General features: G+C 37.2%; 1 protein-coding gene across 1 annotated transcript in view; it reads left to right on the forward strand.

The window, feature by feature from the left end:
- The window catches only part of LOC107720854 (translation initiation factor eIF-2B subunit gamma-like), a 46,189-nt gene that overhangs the window by 11,421 nt on the left and 21,063 nt on the right, over window positions 1–13,705 (forward strand). The window contains exons 5-6 of the mRNA XM_016528687.1: window positions 4,169–4,328; window positions 4,556–4,667. Coding sequence (XP_016384173.1) covers window positions 4,169–4,328; window positions 4,556–4,667 — 272 coding nt within the window. The remainder of the gene's footprint in view (window positions 1–4,168; window positions 4,329–4,555; window positions 4,668–13,705) is intronic.

Consider the following 13,705-nt stretch of genomic DNA (forward strand, 5'->3'; position numbering starts at 1 on the left):
TATATATATATATATATATATATATATATATATATATATAGTATATGTATGTATATGTGTATGTAATATGTATATATACATAGTGTCTAATTATCATATTTTATTTATAAATGTTTATATTTGTTTTTTATCATTTATTGACTTTCTAATTGTCTCAATTTCATCATGTAGCTTTTAGAAAAATATGGAAAAATACCTTTGCTTCATATGTGCTTAGTGTTGAATAAACACAAAAAAAACACACACACACACACACACACACAAAATATGTATATAGTAGTTTATTTGAAGTTGTCACCAAAGTTTTCTCAAAAAATTGTCTAGAAAGCAATTTTTCTGGGACCCCCACTGAATTTTACTCAAGAATTCCAGGACAGTCTTTTTTTTTTATCTACTTCAAATAGTAAAATTTGAAAAGTACATGTGTATTGTTTTTCAGTTCAACCCAACACAGTCATGACAGGCCAATTGTGAGCGAGTTAGCATGTCTGTAGTGGCATATGAGTGTGAGACACATTTCTACTTCCCTTCTTTTTTATTCCCTCTTTTCCTGTCCTCCTCTCTCCACCCTCATTTTCCCATCTCTTCCTCTGCTCTCCTCTTGGGTGGTCTCACCTGGCTGGCCCAGGGGGCAGCCAAGCAGAACTGGAAGTGTTTGTGGGTGGCCTGACCTCCCTGTGCCTCTCCTTGAGTGCAGCACAGCACAGCACAGCACCAAGCCCTACTGAAAGGCCCAGCGTCAGCGGCAGCAGCGCTCAGATGATCCAACAGCTGACGCCCACTCCAGACCTTCAGAGGCTCTGTGACTAAGGCAGGCAGCTGATCCAGCCTTCCTAACCACCCCCCCAGTGGCCAAGAGGGCACTGCCGTTGTCAGACCTCAGGCATTTGGCCACTTGTCGGGTCCCCTCAAAAATAGAAATCCCAGCTATGAAATTTTAAGTGGTTAGAGCTGCAGCGACAGATCGATTTACTTGGGTGGTTTACAATGGGTGGGCTGGCATTGGTCGCATTTTTTTACATTTCATCAGCGTACATTCTTGGTTGACTGTAAAATCTTGGTAAATGTTTGGATGTTATGTGGTTGCTGTGCCTTCGCTCTGTGTTCCTTTTATGTACTCTGGGACTGGAGTACACATTTCCAGACATCGCCTGTCTGTTGGCTACTTTGAAACACTGCAGTGACCGGTCTTAAAGAAATAGTTCACCCAAGAATAAAAAAGAAATGTTGTCATTCACTCAACCTCATGTCATTCTAAACCTGTACGTCTTTCTTTTGCGACAAACAAAAGATGATATTGTGAAAAATGTCTCTGCATTGTTTTGGACATCACTGACTTTCAATATGCAGTATGAGCAAAAACAGTATAAACATTCTTCAAAATATCTCTTTTTGTGTTTCATAAAAGAAAGAAAGTTTGAAAAATGAATGCAAGTAAATTACAGAATTTTCACCTTATCCAATTCTGGAAGATGGATTTGGACTTTTTAGGGTCAACAAAATCTCCCATTTGCCACCATGGGTCTTCATTTCAGTTGGACAGGTGGTTTGTTCCCTTTACTGAACACTTGCTGTTCTCCTGCTTTCAACTTTTGCTAGACTTGCATGAAATGTGTGCCTGCAGAAACGAGGTATTTGCAGAATTCATGGCCATAATTTACAAAATAAAGTAAGTCGTCATGGCAGACTAGTGGCTCTCAAACTGGGGACCTGGGGGCCTCAGCAAACTTCCAAGGGGCCTCAAGATGACTTTGACCAAAAAAATAAAAAATTGTGAAAGACCATGATTCTCATAGTGTTGGAAAATCTGAATATATGAGGTATCCTAATTTTAAAAGTGTGATTTCTAGACCTGGGAAAGTCATGTAAATTGAATAAAATGGACATTTTAATAATGATAATCATAATTGTGTGTGTGTGTGTGTGTGTGTATATGTATATATACATTTTTTTTAAACAATTCCTTGTCTTTAATTCCTTATCACAAACACCTGGAAAATCATGGGGACTTCAAAAATGGACTTAAACTTATTTTAATTCATATTTTATTTTATTTCAGGTAGTGGCCATGGCAACATTTCTCATTTAGTTTAACTTGATGAACTAAAATAACTAACTAAAATAACTGCAGAAATAAAAACTTGAATGAAAACTAAAAATGAAAAATCTAAATGAACCCTCAAAAATCTAAACTAATTCAATATATTCATAAAAACTAAAATAGTATCTCAATGATACTACAATAACACTGGCTTGAGAACCACTGTGATAGACATTGCTGAAAGGCACAGCCCCAAGGGTCTGATTACTTTAAATAAACACTGGCAACAGTATTATGATATGCTCAATATAAATAATTAGAATAAACAATTCTGCTGCCAAATAATGTAGTTCATTAGTCTAACTCTAGACAGTTTATCGTTGGCAAGCAATGTAGTAATTTAAGTAGATGTGTGATCAGAAGTCTGTGTGTGTATCAGCTATTGTAAAACTGCTTTGAATGTGGCATTAAGTGTTAAAATTTGAACCGACTTTTTAAATTCTTAATTTATTTTATTATTATATTCATTCCATTTTGAACATTTTAAATAAGTTATTGTATGATATGGATGTCTTTTCTGATTTTCTGAAAAATTTCTATTAAATTTCTGTATGATTTTGAGGATTCTGTCAGCCAAAGAATGTATTTTAAGTAAGAATAAATTTTACAATATTTAAAGTCTGCAGCATCTCATAGCCCCCCCCTAAAAAAAAGAAGGTTAAAAATATGTAAACATTAATGTGGATCGTGTGTGGCTCTAACTTTGCTGTGAGTTTGTGAGGTTTCATTTGCACATTAGCTTGAAAATATTCTGAGTCTGCAGTGGTCAGTAGGGAGGGATTGTTCTCCTTCCTCGGTAGCACAGTTAGCTCATTCTAAACAGACAGCACTGTGCTCCCTGTTATCCTTTGAACATGTGTGATCTGGCCAGAACAAGAGAACCGGAACTGTATCGGAGCAGAGCAGAGCGTCACGGCAGGGCCTCTCCCTGGGCCTCCCCAATGAGGCATGCAGCTCTCCCTGAGGCAGGCACGCTCTAACGGGCTGTTTCCCACTCCTGCTCCCATGTTTATTTATCCACAGGCCTGAGATGGACAGACCAGATGGGAACCAGACAACTCAAACAGAAACAATGGCAAAGGCGAGCAGGATTTATCACTGGGTTCCCCTCCATGCCTGCACTTACTTTTACACACACTCACGCAAACTGTGGCAGAGCACAGTGCTTTTGTTTCCTCACATCATTTGCATGTGATGTTATAAACATTTATTTTGTTGTTGTGACCATCGTCAAGAGTCTTCATACATGAAGTCGAGCACCTTAGGCCGTGGAAGTGTCATCTGAAGCATTGTGGCAGTGTTTTGCATGAGCAAAAACCTCTTTTCTTCAGAATATGTCAATACCCGGTTGTTGATGGTTTTATTTAATGTACCAGCCAGTTTTAGGAGATCAGCATGCCAGGAAGTAGTCCGTACATAGGGCTATAATAGCATATATAAGCTGAGCATGTAAGAACCTGAGGTAATATGTCTGAGATGTGAAATATTGACCTGAGCCAGGGCAAGACCCAACATGATGTTAATGTGCTGATGGTAGTCTATTCCAACTGTTTCAGATGAAACTTATCCATAAAAATAACTTTGACGAGCTTAATTTGACCATTCAGCACAAGTTGTGCTCCATGAAGTTGTGCACTTGTTGAATATTGTCTGGCTTTTTTGACTTTTTCGGTTTCCACACTTTGGGAGCTTTATGTTAGTGAATGAATACAGTGGTGTGAAAAAGTTTTTGCCCCCTTCCTGTTTTTTTTGAAAAACCTTTTCACGGCACTGTATATATCTGTATATACTCTTTTATTTCAAAAGAACAATGAAGATGCTGTTTTTCAGAGAGTCCATTGCAAATACTTGGAAAAACTTGCCTATTGGCACAAAAGAACAACTGTTATTTAAGTATTTCAACCCAACTGGTGAGTTCAAAACCTGAAAGTAATCATTCTTATTATGTTTAGGGAACACATCGCTCTTCCAGTGGACATTATAATCAAATTGAGGGTGGAAAAGCTGGATTGTTCTGTCTTGATGCTGGTTTAAATAGGATTTGTCTTTTTTTTTTCTCTCCCACAGACAGACATCTTGGTGGTGAGCTGTGATTTGATAACGGATGTGGCTCTGCATGAAGTTGTGGACCTCTTTCGTGCACACAGCGCTACCCTGTCGATGCTCATGAGTAAAGTGCATGAATTCACAGAGACTGTCCCTGGCCAAAAGGGCAAGAAGAAAGCAGGTACTATCACTCACACAAACGTGATTGAGCAGGGAAAAGATGGTGTGGTTTTGAACGGCCTGCTATTTATTGACCATTTCCTCTCTCCCCAATATGAACTAAAAAACACATCCCAGTGCACTGTATTATTTTGCATTCCTGCAGTTCTTTCAGGTTGTTGACTGGCCATCTGGCAAGTAGTATTTTACCAGTTGGCTATGACAGATTGGAATTGTGCCTTGTGGCAGGAGAGCAGCGGGACTTTGTAGGCGTGGACATCACAGGGAAGAGGCTTCTGTTCATGGCCAATGAGGCAGACCTGGACGAAGGCCTTGTTCTCCGGAAGTCCATCATGCGCAAGTACATGCCAACAGCACTCCAGGTCTAACCTGGAGTTTAACCTTATTTTATTTCATTTCATTTCATTTTGTTATTTATCTTTGTACATATCTTTTTTATTATTTATATTTTATTATTTTTATATATATATATTTTGTAGTTTATTTATTTATTTTGAGAACCCAAATAATAAGAATAATTTGAAATGTTGATCTAGCCTTTTAGTGAAAGCAGTTAGGTCATTGCTGTACAATACTTTAGACTTGGTGTTCAGGGGATATGCATTGGTCCATTTTGTGTTATTTTTCTGCTTTCATGTCGAAAATCAGACTTGGTCGGTCTAAATAGAATTTAAAACTACTGCCCTCAGAGAGGTGCCACTTCCTCAGAACAATAGCGGTCTCACGGGGCGATGACCTGCTGTTTATGTGGGCTGGCTAATAAAACTGGGGCCTTCTCCACACTGGCCTGTCATAAGTGCTGCTCATCAACTCTGCTTTAGCAGGCGGCTGACATTCTTAACTGTTGATCCCAACTATATTTCAACTTTCTTCCCTTCTCGACCCACTTCTGCGTTTCTGCTCGGTCTTTCTTTTACTGTTTTCTCTCTTGTTTTCTCTTTTCTTTGGATTTTCTCTGTGTCTGAGGTTTTGGATCTGTATGTGTTATTTCCCAGAACTATGAGAAAATACATTTTATTAGACTGTTTTATCTGATGAGTGTTTAATGTATGAGTACTTAATTTCAGAAGCCATTTCCTCCTCATCTGTGGACGTTTTATCCATGCTTTAATGCAAATGTATTCCTTTTTTTTTTTAAACCATTTAACTCAATAGTTTATACTTTGCTAATGATGCATAATACACTGCTGACTAGATTGCACGACGATATATATGTACTATATATATATATATATATAATGTAAATGTAAGAAACATTTCTTCTCCTTATTAATAATATTGAAAACATTTGTGCTGTTTATTATTTTTGTTGAAACTGTGATTTAAAAAAATATATATTTTATTCATTTTAAGATTTTTTGATTAATAGAAAATTCTAATTCTGTTTTTAAAAAATAGAAAATACAAAGTAAAGTTTATTTATATAGCACATTTATCTCAGCAAAGCTGGCCAAAGTGCTGAACAGAATCAAAGTTAAAGAGTTAAAACATAAGACAAGCAAGACAAACCATAAAACAATAAAATGAAACATAAATAAAATCAAATTAGAATGCCTGGGAGTAAAGATATGTTTTCAACATTGTTTTAGAAGTTACAATAGAAGGTGCAAGGCGGATGTCCAGTGGCAGTTGAATGCATCCTTGCTGAATAAAAGTATTTTTTGCCAATTGTTATTAATGAAATCTGCATTTTGTGACTGAAAATGAACCTTAGGTCAGGGTAGACTCCATATACTACCGGTCAAAAGTTTGGGATCAGTAATACTTGTAATGTTTTTTAAAGAAGTCTCTTATGCTCATCAAGGCTGCATTTATTTGATTAAAAATAAAGAAAAAAACGTAATCTTGCAAAATGTTATTACAATATAAAATAATGGTTTCTATTTTAATATACTTTCAAATATAATTTATTTCTGTGATGCAGAGCTAAATTTCCATCAGCCATTACTCCAGTATAAAGTGTCACATGATCCTTAAGAAAATAAATAAAATATTTTCTAACAATTTGAATCTTTGCTATCACTTCTTATCAATTTAACACATCCTTGCTGAATAAAAGTTTTAATTTATTTAAAAAAAAGAAAGAATAAAAATTTAATAACCCCAAACTTTTGAACGGTAGTGTATATTGTTAGAAAATATTTCTATTTTAAATAAATGCTCTTCTTTTTAACTTTTTATTAACAGTTTCCAGCACTGATAATAAATCCGCATATTAGAATGATTTCTGAAGGATCATGTGACACAGACTGGAGTAATGGCTCTGAATGGAAATTCAGCTTTGCATCACAGGAATAAATTAAATTTTAAAATATATTAAAATAGAAAGCATTATTTTATATTGTAATAACATTTTGCCAGATTACTGTTTTTTTCTGTATTTTTGATCAAATAAATGCAGCCTTGATAAGCATAAGAGACTTCTTAAATATTTAATATTTGGCTGATCATGTTACCTCGTCATGTCAACCACCATTAGGGGGAATAATGGTAATGTAAAATAAAATTGCTCTTTTTTTTTTTGCCACTGAAATGACTTGTCTTGTTTTAGTTTTGACTGCCGTAGTAACTCTTCCCATCTTTCTTCTCAGCGCTTTTAATGTTTTAATGTTAGCTGGCCCTGTCATTTTTGTGTTTAAGGCCTGATGTTGGAAAGGCTCATCAGATTGTCAGCACCTTGTGTGGGGCCTGTGCTTTGGGCTCTGGAGGCCAAAGGTCCTGCCGTTCCTTGTTGTGGGGGGTGATCAGGGGTCTGGGAGAAGGAGAACTGGGCTCCGTATGCGGCTGTGTTGGGAGCTCATAAATAATTTGGGGAGTCGTTGCCATTGTAAATCCTGTTCAGTAATAGAAAGGTTGCAGCAGCTGTTAGCATGCTGTCCGGTGAGTGAGAGAATGAACACACACTAATCTGACATTAAGTAATGTATCGCACCGGTCTAATGCACATATACTCTCACAATATAAGCATGTATTAAAAGTAAACATTTAAAAAAATCTATTTTTCAGTCAGATCTCACCCCAAAATAAAAAAAAGAACTAAGAAATTATATTTTATTTAAAATAAAGCTAGAAGCTTTTTCTTGATTGTTTACTGTAGTGTAATAAAAATAAACATATAAAAGTGAGAATCTAATGAAAATAACCATTGGGAATTCCACCACAGAAAAAAAGGTAATTGTCAATTATCTCACCATTCTTTTATATCACACATATTGCAAGTTTATATCTTGCAATTCTGAAAAAAGACAATTGTAAGGAAAAGACTCTGAATTAATATTAAGTTACTTGTTTTTTTATTCCGTGGCAGAAAGGGCTTCCACAATGTCATAATTTTTAAAAATCGTAAAGTTTTATGCAAAGTATAATTTCTAATTACTTTTTTTTTTTTTTTTTGATGTTGGGGTGGAATATGACCTGGCCTTTTCTTTTTGGGCTTTTCTCAAGGACACAGGAATTCTCAGTGCGGTTTGAGAGATGTCTGCTAATGTTTAACAGTACTACAGATACTGCTCTGTTTGTCTGAGTTGTCTCTGAGCCTTGGCATTGTATGGAAGTGTGTTTATACAGGCACAGTGAAGCCGATATGTGCAGTCCACATGTGTTAAGCCAGTCCTTATTATTTATAAGACCTGTAAAAACACTGTCTTCTCTCTATTATTATGGCTTAAAGGGATAGTTCACCCAAAATTTAGTGCCGCTCCATAACTGTATGATTTTCTTTTTTCTGTGGAACACAAAAGATACTTTGAAAACATTTTTTTTTCTTTTTTCATCTAAGCAGTGACAGTCAATGGGGTCCAATATTGTTTGGGCCTAGTGTTGTTCAAGTATCTTCTTTTGCTTTTCCACTGAAGAAAGTAAGTCATACTGGTTTGGAACAACGTGAGGGTAAATTATGTAAATTTATAAATAGACTATGACAGAATTACTGGTGAACTATCCCTTTTTATGGCTACCTAATGCATATTTTAATCTAATTTCTCTGTTGCACATCTGTTTGACACACATGTACACACGTTTTGAAGTTAGTTTGGTGCGGTTATACATGGTTATGCCAAATTGTTTCAAAATGAAAGTGTACACTTAATTGTAATGTAAGTTATGTGCTGGAGAAAGCATCTCTTGATTGCTTTAAACAGTTTAAGTACTTTGTCATCACCTTACACTGTAAGTGGCTTAAATTTAAGTGGCTCTATGAATCCCTCTATGGTCCCTTTGAAGTTCAAGACCAAATGGGTCATGCTCTCTTCTCAGTGTGGTTTACTCTTTGGCATCTGCCATTTTAAATGCATCTTTTGTCTTACAAATGCTTTTTTTCCACTTCTGCAAGTTATGTTACTGACAGAGATTCTTCAAGCCACTGTGCACATATTCACCTAATACGCAAAAAAATTATCTCCTGCCTGGCTTGTGACACTGCGAAATTCACCAGCCTAATAGAATGCTTCCACTAACACAAACGCTCTTCATGTTCTCCGTCCGGCTGTTGACAGCTAGATATGTAGTAGTCACTTTGTGAAGTGTGGGAAGAAATTTGATTGATGCAGAATCCTGCCCTTTTAGACCAGTCCAATCAATAATATCTGTGTTAGACCAAACAAGTCCTGTACTGGTTGGAAAATCTTTTGAGCAGATTTAGCCATTTACTTTGCGCGGTGTTGTAATTTGGCATGAGTTTTAGTTGGCTAGTGTGAGAGCATGAGACTGAGCCTGAAAGCGAGTTGGCAGAATTGGCCACCTCAAATTGTTGACCTGTGAGTTGTCTTTTTCTGAAACAGTTGCAGTGTTGTTTAGTAACATTTATGTTTTTATAGTATTCATTACCACTTAAAGGGGTCATATGATGCTTTTTTACAGATCATTATTTTGTGTATTTGGTGTAACAGAATATGTTGACACGCTTTAATGTTCAAAAAACACATTATTTTTTCAAATACTGTACATTATTGTAGGTCCTCTATGCCCCGCCTCTCTCAAACGCTTCGTTTTCTACAAAGTCCCTCCTTCAGACAAGTGCAGTCTGCTCTGATTGGCCAGCTGAACCAGTGCATTGTGATTGGCCGAACACAGCAAGCACTCGTCGGAAATGTAACGCCCCTTACCATAATCGCGAGCTTCATCTTTCAAAATAAATGTAAAGACAGAGCAATGTCTTTACTCTGGGGAACAGAGTCGCGTGACAGACACAGTGATGAAGCTCTTATGTATTTGCAGTACACAAGCCGCGATTACGAAAGCTGACTCCACTGTGATGTGATCCTGTCTCTCTCTCTCTCTCTCTCTCACACACACACACACGATGCGCAAAACTCCGCATTTGAACAGTCAATAGCAAATACTTAAACTAATAACAAAACAGTAGCTGATTCAGAAGCGCCAGATTGTCATAGCAAAGTCAGAATGACCTCCTCTCCTAGGTTCACGAAACGGTCGTCCATAAAATGCATTGCTGTTCTGTTGTAAGTAATCTTAAAGATTCCTAAATGCATCTACTTTCGGAAGGCCAAATAAAGTGCTTTTGCTTTCGCCTAGAAACACACAGCATCTCCCTGACATGGCTGCTTCAACACTAACTGCGGTTACTGAAACCACGCCTTCTTTCTTTGCGTGAACATTTGGGCGGCAAATTACACAAATATTTCCACATAGTGAGGTAGATATGTGGGGGCGTGTTAGAACGAGCCGTTTTAGGGGGCGTGGCAGAGTCTTAACTTTGATAAAGAATATCTCTTTGGTTTTGAGACTTTAGTCTTTGCAACTTCAGGGATCTTATCTATGCACAATCAGCTTGTAACACTCCAAAGAGAAAGGAAAACTTGAAATCGCATCATATGACCCCTTTAAGAATTTTTGATATTTTCAGTTTATTTTAATTTTAGTTCAATGAAATGCAATTGAGTTTGTTCTATGCTTTTGTGTTTTCTATTTAGCCATTTATCTTATTTATTTTTATTTCAGTTTCAGTTATTTTAGTACTTTTAAAACTTAGAACTTTTAAAGAATGTTGGTAAGCAAACAGTTGATGGTAGCCAGTATTTTTTTCTTCACATGTAAGTCAATGGCTACCGTCAACTGTTTGGTCTCCAACATCCCTCATAATATCTTCTTTTGTGTTGGAACAATGTGAGAAAATGATAACATAATTTTTTTGGGGGGTGAACTATCCCTTTATGTGCCACATGTACACAGACTTTCTGAAGTATTTACATAGGAATCACAGTTGTGATAATGTATCAGATGCGCAGTTGATTTGGCGGTCCAAAAACAAGATGCACACTCGTATACGTGACAAAATAGTAGTGCTCAGTTTGTGACAATGAAATGTTCATTGACTATTGGTTCACAATTTTCCAGCACTTACATGCTGTAACACTAGATTTAAACCTTTTAAATGACAGAAATCTAGAAAGACTAGGTGGGACAGGAAACATGCATGTATCTCATTCTGACAGCTATGGAAGCAGTAAACATTCTCAGACAGCTCAGAGAAAAGGCATGTTAACATCGTTAAACACTCGCAGCCTTAACAGAGCGAATGAGGAGCAGTGTTTAACATTGTGCACAATCCAGCTCCCCCTCCTAAACACGCTGCTCAAGCATTACACTCTCCAGATCGACTGAGGATGTTTGAGGGGAAGGTGTGAGCCATATGCTAAGATTTTCCTGTGCTAAGATTTACCAACCCATCAAATCCAAAGTCAGCTCCTGTCTTTCTCTTCCACTGTCAGTCTGTTAGTTATTTACCCTGCCGATTCAGACGAGCGAGTGCAGAACAAAGGCCTTGCGTCTTGCGGGGCATCCGGGCTCAAAGAGGCCTGGATAAATTTGCTTGGGCTCATTTAATGGCATACTATGTAACATATGACCTCACTGCGCTGTAACGCTGCTCTTTGTGCTGGGCTTTATAGTAGTAAGCCATTAAAACTAATAGAGTCACTCACAACCCTGGAGGCCTTTCCCAGATTTTTGTCATCCTTGTCAGCTTGAGGAGGAAGCAGACAGCAAGGGAAAATTACTTATTTGATAGAAACTGTTTAAGACATTTGGATTTACGGCAGGGTTTTAACTTGAAGCATTACAGTAAATGACATTTCATGACAGTTGCTTCAAGCAAATGAAGAGACTTTTTTGTTTCTTTATTAGTCACACAGACAAAATACCTTTAGTAATAGGGAGAACGGGGGAAATTGGATTTCACAATGTTGCAAGTTTGGATTTGAACCTAGCTCAACATTTTTATTTCCAAAAATTCAAAACAATCCCATAGATGAGAGGTTCTCAACATTTTTGACGTTTTAGAACATCATATTCATCCCCCTCCAAATATACTAAGATAATTCAGATATTTCTGCTGCAAATATGACAGATGCTTGTTTTAAAAATATATATTGAAATTATTAATATTAATACATTTACATTTTATAAATGTGTATTCCAGAACCGTATGTTCTTCTCTAAAAACAATATTATTGAGAGAAAATAAAAAGAAATGATTTCCGGTTACATCTTTATTTTGTTTATTTTTAGCATTTTAATTTAGAGTAGAGTTAGATCATTTTAAAATAGTATGTTCTGTATTCCAGAACTGTATGTTCTTCAATAAAAACAATAGTTATTGAAAAAAAAAAAGATTTAAAAAAAGCATTTTAATTTAGAGTTAGATTATTTTAATATTATAATTTATATTCTGTATTCCAGAATTGTAAGTTCTTCAGTAAAAACAATAGTTGAGGTAAAACCAAAGGAAATATGATTTCAGTTTTCATCTTCATTTTAACATTTTCATTTAGATTAGTTAGATTAATATTATAATAATAATTTATTAATTCAAATACTGTTAAAGGGCTCATATAATGCTACATGCACTTTTACAAGATGTTTGAACTGAAATGTGTGTTGGCAGTGTGTGTACACAACCACCCTAAAATGATAAAAATCCACCCAGTGTTTTTTTTGTTAATCTACTAAAATCTTTCCCCCTTTCTCAAATCGAGCCGATCTCAGATGCCTGTCTGTGTGACGTCACACAGACAGGCCCCTCCCACGATTGTTTGATTGACAGTAGCGTTTCAGCACAGACTGGACTAGTGTCTTACCTTAGACCCGCTCTGAGTGAGCTGTCATCAGTCAGTTCACACAGCAGTGAACACACACACTGTGAACACACACCCGGAGCAGTGAGAAGCCATTTTTGCTGTGGCGCCCGGGGAGCAGTTGGGGGTTCGGTGCCTTGCTCAAGGGCACCTCAGTCGTGGTATTGAAGGTGGGAGAGAGCGCTGTACATTCCTTTGGGTTACGAGTCCGACTCTCTAACCATTAGGCCACGACTTGGATCAGACACAGGTGATATCTCTGACTATCGTAGATACACGATACTATCGTCTATCGGCACAAACCTATGTGGTTCTGAATCTCATGAAGACATAGCAACATGCTTTAACCACTCTTTATAATTTACAATGCAAGTAATTTGAGTGAAAAGTTGATTCTATTTATGTTTTGTACTGTGATCCTTGTAGTGTCTGCACTCCATAAACAGCACCTGTTCCTCATTGTTTGGCAGTCTTGTCTTGCTCCTGACCCTCTATTCCCCGCTCTTTAACACTTATTCCTCCTCCAAAACCACAAAGATCTGTATCTGCTACTCATCACTCCTTCATTCGACTACTCATTCTCTCTGATTCACTCTTTCTCCTGCCCGCAGGTGCCAGACCATGATGTCACATGTTGGGTGTTCCCATAAATCCGTGTGTCATGCCTTTGTTCATTCCTCACCTCCTCTGGATCTCTCCCTGCAGTCTGCGTGTGTGAGCCTAGCACATTGGTGCCATATGTAGTCGAAAACATCTGAACGTTCCTCTGTCTCCGCACGCACTTTTCCTGCTTTTCAGGAATCCAGCCACTGCTGGCTAACGGAAAAGCTTAGTGTCATCATAATTTATTTCTAATGTATCCACACGCACACACGCTCTGATTTACACACAGCGAGTCTGTTTTTGAGATTTGGGTGAACAAACGCTGCAGCGTTTCAGGCTCTCAGTGTGTTGTCTGCTGGAGGGAAACTGTAAAGCTCTAGAGACGAGATGGTTCTCTTACGTTCTCGCTTCGTAAATGTCACTGGGGGTGGGAGGGACCTCCTGTTCTGTGTTTACAACAGGTCGTCCGGCATAAAGCCTGCATGTGGTGCATCACTATAAGTGGGAGTCTACAGTGTCACCTTTATTTATATAGCGCTTGTGTCAGATTGTGTCAAAGCGTCGTTACAGTATTAAATAGGAAAATAGTGTGTACAGTGGGGCTCAAAAGTCTAAGACAACCTCTGTTTTGCATTTGTTTATTTATTTTAATTATTTAAAAAAAAATTGATATAGATTTTTA

The sequence above is a fragment of the Sinocyclocheilus rhinocerous genome, unplaced genomic scaffold (genome assembly GCF_001515625.1).
Source record: "Sinocyclocheilus rhinocerous isolate Xijiao unplaced genomic scaffold, SAMN03320098_v1.1 scaffold931, whole genome shotgun sequence".
Classification (NCBI taxonomy): Eukaryota; Metazoa; Chordata; class Actinopteri; order Cypriniformes; family Cyprinidae; genus Sinocyclocheilus; species Sinocyclocheilus rhinocerous.